A 13,584-nucleotide genomic window follows, 5' to 3' on the forward strand; every position below is an offset into this window, starting at 1 on the left:
GTCTTCCTGCCTCTATTCTTGTCCCCCTACTATGCATTTTGCAAACAGCAGTCAAAAATGATATTTAAAAAAAACATCACTTCCAAGCTTGAAGGTCTCTGGCAGTCTCCCACTGCATTCATTTACCATAAAATCCAACCTGTTTCCTGTGGCCTGCCAGGTCCTGTGTCCTCCAGACCCTGCCTATCTTTCTGCTTCTGCCACTTATTCATCTTTCTTATACTCCAAACACAGGGGCCCATTTCTGTCCTATGAACACACTGGGCACCTTCCACCTCTGGTTCTTGGTTCTCGTTTTCCCTATGAAATATGCTACTTTCAGAACTGGGCAGGGCTGGCCACATCTCATCCGGTTTTCAAGTCTTGCTTTTTCCATCTTCCCCTCAAAGAAGTCCACCAAGTTTTTTTTTTTTATCACATTATTTTACTTCCATCTTAGTGGATATCAGATAGTTTCTGATATCCACTAAGAAATAATCTAATATTAGAAATTTATTGGGGCACCTGGGTGGCTCAGTCGGTTAAGCGTCCGACTTCGGCTCAGGTCATGATCTTGCGGTTCGTGAGTTCAAGCCCCGCGTCAGGCTCTGTGCTGACAGCTCAGAGCCCGGAGCCTGTTTCAGATTCTGTGTCTCCCTCTCTCTCTCTGACCCTCCCCCGTTCATGTTCTGTCTCTCTCTGTCTCAAAAATAAATAAAAGCGTTGAAAAAAAATTAAAAAAAAAGAAAGAAATTTATTTATTTGTACACTTGTTGATCTTCCTTCTCTTGGGACTACATTTATGCTCTTTGTGAGAAGAGAGCACACCCTTCTGTAGCCTTGGTGTTTAGAATGGTGCCTGGTATGATTTAGACATTCACAATCTACTTGTTGATTGAAGAAGTAATTAGTTGAATTGAAGAATAAATACTTATTAGAGACATAAGCTCAGAAAAAGGACTTAATGGTCAAGAGGCACCCACCAGCTTTTAGTTATCCATAGTTAAGTACTAGAGATCACTTTTAGTTATGTGGGTATACCGCTCAGCTGATAGGCAAAGTCAACCATATGGCAACACATAATTCATTGAATGATGATAAGCCACAGTTTTCATTTTAAGAGGCTTCTCATTTCTGATTATTCATATTTTATTGGTTTCCAGCCTTTATTACTACCACCCAGAATCCAACAATTAATAAGAATTAAGAGATTGGACAACATTTGCTTACATTTCTTAACACAGCCTTGACCTCATTTTAAAAAACTATGTACTGTCTGTGGGTGCCTGGGTGGCTCGGTAGGTTAAGCATCTGACTCTTGGTTTCAGGTCAGGTCATGATTTTACTGTTCATGGGATGGAGCCCCCTGTTGGGCTCTGTGCTGTCAGCACAGAGCCTTCTTGGGATTCTCTGCCTCTCTCATTCTCTCTCTCTTTCTCTCTCTCCAAATAAATAAATAAATAAATAACAAACATAAAAAAACCAACAACTATGTATTGTCTGGGGTGCCTGGGTGGCTCAGTTGGTTGAACATCGGACTCTTGATTTCAGCTCAGGTCATGATCCCAGTGTTGTGGGATCAAGCCCCAAGTTGGGCTCTGCACTGAGCATGAAGCCTGCTTAAAATTCTCTCTTTCTCTCTCTCACTCTCTCTCTCTCTCTCTCTTTCTCTCCCTCTGACCCTCCCCCACTTGCACTCACTCTCTAAAAAATAAAATATATATATATATATCTTAAAACAAACAAACAAACAAAAACAATGTCCTGTCCAAACAGATTTTTCAAATGACATGTGACCAAGGCCCAGTCTTCTGGCAGGTGCCAGTATTCCATTCTGTTATCTCTGTCACTTAGACCTCTTCTACACTCTTGAGCTCACTAGCCCCACCTCACCGTTCCTGTCCCTTCTGGACCATTCCCTACTCTCTCCTCCAAACCACTTAACCCCTCTGTAGCCACCTGGAAAATAAAGAGGCGGTGCTATGTGATCTGTTACATTCCCTCCAGCCCTCAAATTCTTTCATCCTATTTATTCTAAACAGGATGCTTTGTCTCCTCCACATCCTTTTATTTCCATTTTATTTAATGCTGCCCCATTGCAGTTGAATGGAAGAGAGGCCATGCCCAATCTCTGTCCCTACTTTTTAGAATATTTCTTCCATTCACAATTACTCTCTCAGTGATGCCATACACGTGTTTTTGTTCAGATACATACACAGCATTCTGTTACATTTTTGTAGTTAATCAAAAGGTACAATGAAGAGATTGAAAGGATCATCTTTTTACGAAATCATTTCACAACTTGCTGTGCAACAATAGCAAGCCCCTGGGCCTCAAGTTCCTCATCCGCAAAATGAGGAGGCTGGAATTCACCACGTCTGCCGGAAACAGTCTATTCTAGGAATGAAAAACTTAAAATCCTGCACAGCTCTTGCTTTGCAAGAGGAAATTGCAAGTAGGGAAGGGTGAATTCATACCCCCCCCCATCTCTGCCTGGATTTTCCTTTGCCCCTTAGGTTCCATGGTTTTGATACTTCCAAACTCCACCATTCCCTGGGCAGGCCCTTCAAACCTGGCTAAAGAGTGGATAAAGACTCTCTTTGCTTCTTCACAGAACAACTAAGTCATCAACCCAAAGGAGATCCAGAGATACAAACAGTAAATCCATTTCTGTTCAATCCCAGGGAAGCAGCAAAGAGCATTTGTCCAGCGTTCTCTTCTCCTGTGATACCTACGCTTGAGCCCAGGAAGGCTCAGCTTTGCACACGCCTCCACCCCTCAGAGATTCCTGCCCCTCCGGGCCAGGTGTTCTTCGAACACTGAAATGTCTCCCAGCACCCAGAATTTGCTGAACCTAAAGATTCTGTTTGGTGCCAGAGTAATTAAGGCTCTCTGGTTCAATCTGCTTAGACTCCCTAGAGTCCGCTTACTGAGTATCAGCTTCAGGCTTGAGGGGGCACCCCACTTCTCAAATGACTTGCACAGTTAGAATGATGGGCCCAGTGCCCTGAAGCCCAGAAAGCATTTCCATCAGGGTTTTTAAAACTTTGAAGTACACACAAATCAACACAGGATGTTGTTAACATTCAAATCTGGAGTCATTAAGACTGTGGCATTTCCAACAAGCTCCTGGGTATTGCCATTGCTGCTTGCTGCTCAGCAGACCACACTGTGGTCGCAGGTCCTTGTCCAGAGGTCAGCACGCTTTTTTCCACAAAGGACCAGATGGTAAATAGTTTCGGCTCTGCAAGCCACAGGTCTCTGTTGGAGCCACTCAACTCTCCCCAACAGTAACTGTAGCCAAATGCAGCCATGGGCAATATGTAAACCAACAAGCGTGGCTCAGTTCCAGTAAAAGTTTATTCACAAAAACAGATGGTGGGCTACAGTTTGTCAACCCTCTCCCTAGTCTGCCTCAGAGAGGAAGAGATAAGCTCCCCTCTGGAATATTCCACGTTGTTGACATCCACAGCTAAAGTCCCATCACCATGAATATCCACCCACCATAAATATCCATCCATACCTCCCAGTGCAGGCTAAAAAGACAACACCTCAGCCATGGAATGACTACCATAGCACACAGTATGAAATCTATTTATCGCTAGCAATGTCCTTTCACATTCTTTGAGGTCTTCCTAAATTTTAAGTACTCCTATCTCTATAAACAGCCTTCAAGGAAAGCAGTTCAAGCTTATGGATTTTTGCCGTCTTCTCTGAAACCCACTTCTGTTTTCCAAATGTGTGGAGTGATGAGGAAAGCATATATTTCAAAGGTTGTTAACACAAGGGTTCTTTCGAGTAATTGTTCTGAAATCACCAACCTGCTTGGGATTAAATCCAAGAAAAGAGCAGGACTATAGCCCAGGTGTCTTTGAAGACAGTGGTGATGTGAACATGGAGGGTGGTTTGAGAGGACGTGGTGGTCTCTAGTTATCAGAGGGAACTCATGTTTCCAGAAATCTAAACAGATTAGCCATTGGTTCTTAGCCGGCCTGGGGCATATGGAACAGAAGCCAGCCTACAGTACATTTCTCAGAACTTTAGAGTTGGTGAAAGATTCAGCTTCTCGAAAATCCAGACTTTCTGGGGTGCCTGGGTGCCTCAGTTGGTTAAGTGTCTGACTTTGGCTCATGGTTCGTGAGTTCGAGCCCCGGGGGGGGCTCTGTGCTGACAGCTGGGAACCTGGAGCTTGCTTCAGATTCTGTGTCTCCCCTCTCTCTCTGCCCCTCCCCTGCTTGCGCATGCTCCTTTTTTTTTTTTTTTTAATCCAGACTTTCCCTCAGATTGCACATGTTTCCATGCCACATGCTCTGATGACACTGATGCATTTTCACTCAGTAGCAGTTGGCTTAGAACAGGCAGCTCAGCTCTTGTGCAGCAATCAGCTATAGAGTAATAGAACTCAGACCTCCCCAAAGGATTTTGCTAAGCACTTCTCTCTACTGAACTCTTTCTCCCCACCCAACCCCACCCTAAAGTGCCGTAGGTGGGCCCTCAAGGCCTGGTCTTTTCATAGGCCTTCAAGATCAAGAGGGCTATTTGGACAACAGCCATGCAGATCAAACCAAGTTTTGAGAGAAGGCAGATCCCCAACTAGTAGTTAGGGATCTAAAATTCTACATGTGGGGGCGCCTGGGTGGCTCAGTCATTTGAGTGTCCGACTTCAGCTCAGGTCATGATCTCGCCGTCTGTGAGTTCGGCCCCACGTCGGGCTCTGTGCTGACAGCTCAGAGCCTGGAGCCTGTTTCGGATTCTGTGTCTCCCTCTCTCTCTGCCCCTCCCCCGCTCACGCTCTGTCTGTCTCTGAAAAATGAATAAACCTTAAAAAAATTTTTAAAATTCTACATATGGTAAAACCTTGGTTTGCAAGCATAATTTGTTCAGAAATCTGCTTGTAATCCAAAGCACTCATATATCAATGTGAATTTCAAGAGCCATTGGCTCAGTTGTGATCATGTGACATTCAGCATCACATACAACTCGTATTGCAAGATGTTGCTCTCTTATCAAGTTAAAATTTATTAAAAATGTTTGCTCATCTTGCGGAACACTCGCAGAACAAGTTACTCGCAATCCAAGATTTTACTGTATTTGTAATCTCCTTTTTAAAAATAATTCTATCAATAATGTGATGCAAATAGCAAGTAGTAATTACTAGACACAAAATAATCCACCTTTTTCCTGCCCCACCATGGTCCCTCTCTACATGACTTTTTTATTATTTACATAATTTTTTCTCTTGGGATAAAATAAGTATAACCTTTATGAAAGGTAATTTGGTAACATTAATCAAATATCTTTTTTTTATATATAGGATTTCTTTAAAAAAATTTTTTTATTTGGTAACATTAATCAAATATCTTTTTTTTTTATATAGGATTTCTTTAAAAAATTTTTTTAGTGTTTATTTTTGAGAGAGACAGAGCATGAGTGGGGGAGGGGCAGAGAGAGAGGGAGACGGAATGCGAAGCAGGCTTCAGGTTCTGAGCTGTCAGCACAGAGCCTGATGTGGGGCTTGAACTCACAAGCTGTGCAATCATGACCTGAGCTGAAGTCGGACACTCAACGGACTGAGCCACCCAGGCGCCCCACATTAATCAAATATCTTAAAGCCAGTATGTTTTCACATAGTAACTCCATGTTTAGAAATGTAACGTAAGGAAATAATTAAGAGTATAGGCATAGATTTAAATAATTAAGAGTATAGGCATAGACTGAAAACAACCTAAAGTCCAGCACTAAGGTGTGGCTCAAGTAAAATACTAAATCTTTATGCAGCAATGGCGTGCTGTATCAAAAACGATGTACATTAATTGACAGAAAAGATATTTATATTGTATGATGAATGAAAAAAGGACACAAAATAAATGTATGATAGAATTCTACAAGGAAAACCTAAAACATTAGAAATTTTTTTTTCTCTCCAAATTGGGATTTAGGGCTATTTCTTTTCTTACAATTCTAGATTTGTAATTCTAAGTCTTAACAATGAGCATTGGTCACTTGTGTTATAAAATTCTGCCGATATTCAAATAAGTGTACTAATGATCATAGTTCAGCTACAATGACATGTTCTGCCTTTGTTATTTATGTGTTATTTCTTTTAATGGAGGAAGCCTTTACACTCGGGCTTTAAAGGCTAAAAGCCTTTCCTTATCCCTTTTATAAAAATAAAATCTGGTAGGAACAGGGTGCTGAGAAGTCAAGTGCCCTCTGGCAGAACCTCAAGACATGAAAGTAACCTGAAGTCTTGTTTTCCCTGAGATTTCTAGGCCTCGTCATCCCTTCCTTTGCTCTTGTGAAGTGCTGACTCATTAGGAACAGTAATCCTGGGGTCTCAACGAGATTTTGTTTTAATACTCTCTTATTTTCCCGGGATCTTCAAAGACTTCTAAAGAAGGGTTCATCTAGCATTTTATACCTCAGTTCAGGAATCAACTTCTACCGATAATAATTTAGCATTGACCATTGGCACCCAGTAGGAGTTACAGATGGACTTGTTGATAATCCATGACGTGTCTGTCTAGGGAAGAGACACAGCTTTCAACAATCCTGGCTTCAGGAAAATTAGAATTCCATATTCAATACGCAGAAAGACAAAAGCTCTCCTAGAAAGCTTCCCTTCCTTTGTCCTATCTTTCCCCACACATTGTTTCTTTACATCAACGTGTCTTTCAAAGGATGAACACTTTTCTGGAAGAATCATCTAAAAAGTGCTACAATAGCCAAGATATGGAAACAACCTAAACATTCATCAATAGATGATGGATAAAGAAGAGGCGCTCTCTCTCTCTCTCTCTCTCTCTCTCTCATTACTGAGCCATAAAAAAGAACGATATCTTGCCACCTGTGACAACATGGATGGACCTTGAGGTTATTGTGCTAAGTGAAATAAGTCAGAGAAAGAGAAATACCACATGATTTCACTTATAAGTGGAATCTAAAAAAAAAAAAAAAAAAAAAGACAAACAAATAGACAAAACAACACCCACACTGATAGATACAGAGAACAGAGTGGTGGTGGCCAGAGGGAAAGGGGTTCAAAAGGCGGGTGATGTGAATGGGTGAAGAAGATCAAGACACACAAACTTTCAGTTATACAAAAACCAAGTCATGGGGATGCAATGTACAGCATGGAGAATACAGTCAATAACATTGTATTAAGTTTCTACGGGGACAGGTGGAGATTAGACCTATTATGGTGGTCAGTTTTCTCAATGTATATAAATGTCCAATCACTAACTTGTACATGTGAAGCTAATAGAATACTGTATGTCAAGTATACTTCAATACATAAAAATGTGTTGAGCCAAAACCTAAAGTTTTTACACTGTTTTCAAAAGGTGATAATCAATCTCGTTTTAAAATAGATTTCAGTGTCACTTACATTTCTCTTTGCTAAAGAGTCACTAATTAGATGGCAAGCTCTGGTCATGCTTGGGAGGAATTAGAGCAGGGCTTAAATGAAGGCTTCTGCAGTCACAGGAGTGTTAGGGAAATGTTTCCGTCCCAAGTCTAGTTCTGGTAGGGCAGCAAGCCTTTGTCATGGCGGCTGGGATTTTTGGATGATAACAACAACAGAGACTTTAAGTTTTACTGAAGAACTTAAACTGCCCCAGTGGGACTGTGAAATTGAGTGTTCCAGTTTCTCTTTCAAAGGTAGCTACCAGGGCACCTGGGGGGCTCAGTCAGTTGAGCGCCCAACTCTTGATATCAGCTCAGTTCGTGATCTTGAGGACGGATGTGGGATCCAGCCCTGCGATGGGCTCTGTGTTGACAGTGTGGAGCCTGCTGAGAGTCTCTCTCTCTCTCTCTCTCTCTCTCTCTCCCTCTCTCTCTGCACCCCCCCCCCCGCCGCCAAATAAATAAATAAACTTAAAAAAAAGCTACTCTCACAGTGGAGGTCTACATGCCTGACCACAAAGCAAGACCAAACGTTCCACCTGTGCTTCCTCATTTATCTTTTCCTTTGATTCCATGCCCTTCAGTGAGCTGCTCATCATAAGCACTCAATAATTTTCCTTTCTTTAGAAAACCAGTACCTGCTGAAAGAGAACAGGAGAACTTCTATTCATTCTTGGAAATGGGGTTTCACAAAAGTATCTCCCATCATTCCTTCTGGATTTGTGAAGCTGTGATTTCCCTGAAGCTGTGGCATTACATACAGCATTGACACACCAGATTCTGCATAGTTGTGTTTTCCATAGATAACTTTCCCAGTCTGTTGAGCAAATTTCACGTGTGCTTTCCGTATTTTCTCATAACTGTGCATTGTTGGTTGAGGTTAGAAATGTTATAAAAGTGCTGTGGACATCAAGGAAAGGATGACTAATGATTTTTTCTGCAAGAACCAAGAGGCTCTGGAAACCATAGCTCATTATCTAACTCACTTTTCCTGGCAAGAGTCTTAATGTCTTTTAAGACTGCACATTCATCTGGGGGAGCCTGGGTGGCTCGATCGGTTAAGCATCCGACTCTTGATTTCAATTCAGGTCATGATCTCACGGTCTGTGGGTTTGAGCCCATGTCAGGCTCTACACGGATAGTGCAGAGCCTGCTTGGGATTCTCTCTCTCTCTCCATCTCTCTCTCTCTCTGCCCCTCCCCCACTCACAGCCTCTTTCTCCCTGTCAAAATAAATAAATTTTTAAAAAAGATTTTTAAAATAAATAAATTTAAAAAATTTCTTTAAAAGATTAATTTAAAAAAAAATCTCAATTCATGTTGGTTTCCACTCTTCACTAAGTCTAAAGATTTGGGTGGCAATACCTAGAATTATTTCTAGCCTTCAAGACTGTGAAAATTTAACAACTTGTGACATCTGAATGTGAACCTATACTTCTTGTCTTGGTAACTGATCACAACCTCTTTGCAAAAGTTTTATTTGTGACATGATGTCTCTTCTGCAAATTTCCATCTCCAAGGGGGATTTCTAAAGTTTTCCCCATTCCTTTTCTAATTTTCTGATTTGAAAATGTTAAATTACAATAATAGCACACTCATTGTAGCAGATGAAATTATATAGTTAATAGTTACTTATTGTGACTATAATAAATCTATAATAGGAATAGGTTAGTCCCTTCTCTCACCTATGCTACATTTTCTGTCCATTTCCAGTTGGATGATACAAGGTAACCATGGCAAATTGATTAATTTCCTGTGTCTTTCCTCCTCAAGCAGAATACATAATTCTGTTGGGACCTTAAGACCTCCTGCCTCTTTGTGGAGTGAGAATTTACTGGAAAGAGGATATTGAATGATAAGTGTCCAAATGTGCAGGTGTAGTTGGGGTCATCCAACAGGGACTCTAACTCTGCCAGACCAGAATCACTGACCTTCGGTGCCCCTGAGTCCAGCTGCTTGGCTTGGCCTTTGGATAGGAAATTAAGGTCAATGTTCATTAGAAGAGTTGGACCCACTCTTGCCTGGGGGCCTGAACAAGGGCATGACCTGATTTTGAGGATTCTCTTGCCCAGTGTCAGATAGGAAGACACATTGGCAACCGTGAACTGGCACTTAGAGGCTGTTCCATTTTCACTTGGGAGGTGGCACCCCCAGGCCAGTCGCAGGGGAAGAAGGTTTGCAGCAGCTTGCAGAGGGAAGGGTGGCTTGCTCTGCAGGGCCACCACACTCCCACCAGCATGAGTGACAGAGTCCCAGGAAGAGAAAGTCTCTGGGGGAAAATGATGCTCCTTTCTTAAGAGGGCGCACCGCCAAATTCTCAAAGCCCATGAGCAATTATATCTTCCCTCTTGGCTGAGATACATTCTGGGGTAGAAAGTGCTAGAGACTCCTTGAAACAGTAGGCAAATTTCTGTTCTGGTAGCAGAGGGGAGTTCTGCCCTGTAGGAAATAGTGTGTCCCTTCACTGAGGGCTCGGAAAGAATCCTCCCTGCCTTGCAATTTCCTGCAAGCAGGTGGGAACATCTGTACTTAAAAAATCTTTTTCCATGGAGGAAGAGGGCCCTGGATGCCATAAAACCGAAGGGGCCGTCAGGGTAATTTATTAGTCAACTTTGGGAATGAAAAAACCCTGTTTCTGCATTATGGGTGCCCTTTGTGTAGAATCATACAGTCTCAGGGGAAGGGCACCGAGTAAGTCCTCTTTCCCTGCCTTTCCCATTCCGACACCCAATTCAGAGTACTTGGATTCATTTAAGTGTTTGTCAAATGATTGATGAGGGAATGAGGGAGTGAACAAAGTAATCCCTGCCTCTGCCAACTCTCCAGGGAAGAGACCAGGAGCCTTTCTCCTCCCACCCTCTTTGCACCCGTGATCCCACGCTAGCGCACCCTGCACTCACCTTGTGCTGTTTCCACATGGCTCCCAGCGGCTTCACCTCGTGCTTGCCATGACGGCCCTCCTCCAGGCACAGATAGCACACCGGGGTTCTGCAGCTCACGCAGTACATGCTGTAGTTCTCCATTTCGTGTTCGGGGCACGTAGGGAACTTGCGGGCGGCGCTGCCCCCCGCCGCTCCAGCCCCCGTGCCCCCCGGACTCTTGCAGCCGCCACCTCCGCTGGGGGCGCCCTGGGCCGCGCCCGGGGATGCTGAGGCTGCCTCCGCCGGCGCGGGTGGCGGCGGCGGCTGCACCAGGCGATGCTTAGCGAAGGGTCCCCGGGATGGATGGCATTTGAGCTGGCAAGCAGCGCAGTAGAGGACGTCGCACTGCTCGCATAGCGTGGCAGCCGGCTCCGGCGGGGTGCGGTCGCACAACTGGCAGATGGCCACTGCAGAGGCTGCGGACGCCCCCTGCGCGGCCCCGCGGCCCTGCTGGTACCGCTGCACGATGGCCTCGAGCAGCCGGTTGCGCTGGAAGCCGCGCAGGCCTCGGTGGTCCAGGGAAGCGCTGCGGTGGCACTGCGGGCACGTGATGGAGCTTGAAGAGGACGAGGACAGCGAAGAGCAGGCGGCACCCCGGGCCGCGGCGGCCGAGGAGCCTGGCGGCGCGGGCACCATGGGCAGCACGCGAACCCCGTTGGGGGACTTGAGGCTCGGCGTGTAGGAACCATAACCGCTGTCTGTCTCACTGTACAAGCTCAGCTTGTCGGCGTGGTCCCCGCCACCGCCCGCACCGCCGCCCAGGCCGCCAGCTGCGCTCCCGCCTCCGCCGCTGCAGGCCGGGCCAGCCGCCGCGTCGTGGTCCAGAGGGGGTGCCGCGGCGGCGCCGGCGGGTAGCCCGGAGCCCCGGGAGTGCAGGAGCGGCTGGGGCAGGTGCGGCTCACCGTCCGGGGTCTGCACGGCGATGGTACGAGCGCAAGGAAGGCAGACGTTGTGGGAACAGGGCAAGATGATGGGCTCCCGAAACAGGGAGCCGCACACGGGGCACTTCAGCTCCTCCTCCATCGCGGCGCGAACAGACCGAGGTGCTCAGGGTGGGAGATGGAACGGCCCAAGCTCCAGAGACAGGCGGAGGAGGGGACCAAGCGTGGTCAGCACCGGAGAGACTGCAGGCGAGGGCATTACACAGGCATGACCACTTCACAGCCTGGGGGCACGCCCCTCTCTGTGTCCTGGCGCCACCGCCCTAGGACGACTGGGGGCAAGAGAAGGGAAGGGGTCCTCACCTCCTGCCCGCGGGGCTCCTGCGCCAGCGGCTTCAACCTGCGGCCAGAGTCCAGAGTCAGTCCGCTGCCCTCGCGATGGCCTGTGAGGAGCTCTAGGTGATGAATCAGCACTAGCGCCGCCGCCGGCTGCAGCGCGCGTCTCCTATGCACATCAGGAGCAGCGGCCAGGCTGCCGTTTCCTAGCTGTCCTGTTTCAACCCCTCGGCTCCAGTGGGCAGCTGCCCAGGGGCTCCCTTTTGCCCCTGTCCTGCCCCAATCGGAGCGATCAGTAGGCGAGAAGGCGGGTGAGCAGGCCCCTTGGCCGTGGGGCTGGGTTCAGCACCACGAGGCGACGGACAGCGCCCAGAGCTCAAAGTGCCGCCCCAGCTCCTGGAGCGCAGACTGAGAGGCGGCCACCTGCCCTGCCGGGTCGCTGCGCCAGCGACTGTCTCGGTGGGGCCCAGCAGGCTCGGAGACCTTCTCTCGCCTCCCTCCCTGGTGGCTGCTGGTGCGAACCAAATGCGCCCTGGGGTTTTTCCCCTCCGCGGCAAGGATTGACCCGCTGATCTGGTTTGCTGCTGCTGCTGCGGCGGCGGAGCCTCTGACCTTGGCCGCGCGACGCTGCAGCCGGCGGGCGGAGGGCGAGCGCCCGGCTGGCTCGGGAATCCCCTCCCCGCCTTCCTGCCGCCGCCGCCGCCGCCGCTTCCTCCTCCCTGCGCGGCGCGCTGAGGAGTTGTAATTTCCAGAGCAGGAGTAGTGGGGGGCGGGGGGAGCCGAGGAGGCGTCAGCTCAGCGAATAAGGGCTCGCCTTTTGCTGCTAGGGGAGTCAGGGGGCAATTTTAAGGGTTTCGCGGAGAGGATCATTGTTAATAACAATCTATTATTTGGATGGAGATTGCATCTTAAATTAGTACAACGCCCTGCCCCGCCCCGCCCCTGCCATCATCTCTCTTGCCCACTACCGCGCTCCCACCCACCGCCGTAAAAGGGTAGAAAGGGACCTAAAAAGCCAGTTGTTTACAAATGAATAGGTAGCATAGTTTGACAGGCGCTTCCTAAATCTAGGATAGAGCAAAAAATGCAAGTCACAAAATGTCGGATAGCCTGAAGTCAAAGGGTGAGTGAGGTGTTATTTATGCATTGAACCCCAAGCCATTTTCTCTCTTGCTTTCAACCGAGAGCGCTCATCCGCGGTCGATGTCAGTCGTCCATACAGACTGAGCGAGGACACGAGATGGGATTTGTAAATTGGGACTTCATGGCGAAGCGCGAAAACGAGCCGCGTTAGGCCCCGTGGCCCTCGGAACCGAGCACCCGGGGCCCAGCCCTACCCTGCTGCGCGTGGGGCGGTGCGGGGCCGGCGGGAATTCAGCGAGCAGGGATGGTAGTTTTATGAATGGGGAGATCTCCACGCCAGCCACGAGCTACGCGAACAGCCTCCCACCCGCGGCCCTGGCTGTTTCGACTGCTCCGCTGTTCTCTCTCAGCTGCCGAGGGAAGCGCGGTGGGGGGAGGCCGAGGGCTTGGTGGGTGGGGATAGGCAGAAGGTAGGGCTCGCCGCGCGGCAGGCTCTGCCTACGGAAGTGTCAGCAGCCTTGAAACAGACACACATTGGGAAATCGTTTGTTTAAAAGCGATATGAATAGTGAAGTCACGCCTCCCCCGGTCTCAGATTTTCCCGGACTCCAAACAAAGACAAGATAGGCGCCACAGAGCAAAGCGCGGAGGCTCAGCGCCTGCGGGTCACCGGGTGAGGGGGCTGAGCTGGCTGACGGGTCACAGCAGGAAAAGGCTGCAGCCCTGCGGCTTGGTGCCTTAGGGACAGGGATTACTCGCGGGTACACCGCTGGGGCAGCGGGGTGGCGATACACTCTCTGCAGTACTCCTTGTGGCCCCGCCTGGAACTTTGGGATTGTTGGCCCTTTAACTAACTGATCAGTCGTCCTATCTTGAGCAGCTTGCTTAAGCTTTCCTAGTCTCGGATCCCACCTCTGTCAGATGGGTCAAATTATGTATTCGAGCTAAATGAAGTAATCCTAAATGCAAATTGCATAGCCT

The 13,584-nt window shown here is 47.7% G+C and overlaps 1 protein-coding gene across 9 annotated transcripts in view; it reads right to left on the minus strand.

Moving 5' to 3' along the window:
- Positions 1-11,326, minus strand: part of TRIM67 (tripartite motif containing 67) — a 50,544-nt gene extending 39,218 nt beyond the window's left edge. For 7 of the 9 annotated variants that reach the window (XM_042908208.1, XM_042908209.1, XM_042908206.1 and 4 more), the window contains exons 1-3: positions 11,187-11,326; positions 10,572-11,078; positions 10,283-10,478 (exon numbers count right to left, since the gene is read on the minus strand). In XM_042908208.1, coding sequence (XP_042764142.1) covers positions 10,283-10,478; positions 10,572-11,078; positions 11,187-11,326 — 843 coding nt within the window. Of the gene's footprint in view, positions 1-10,282 lie in introns of all 9 variants that reach the window. The other 2 variants (XM_042908203.1, XM_042908201.1) reach the window with 2 other exon arrangements.
- Between the last annotated feature and the right edge of the window lie 2,258 nt (positions 11,327-13,584).

This window comes from Panthera leo, chromosome D2 (assembly GCF_018350215.1).
Source record: "Panthera leo isolate Ple1 chromosome D2, P.leo_Ple1_pat1.1, whole genome shotgun sequence".
Classification (NCBI taxonomy): domain Eukaryota; kingdom Metazoa; phylum Chordata; class Mammalia; order Carnivora; family Felidae; genus Panthera; species Panthera leo.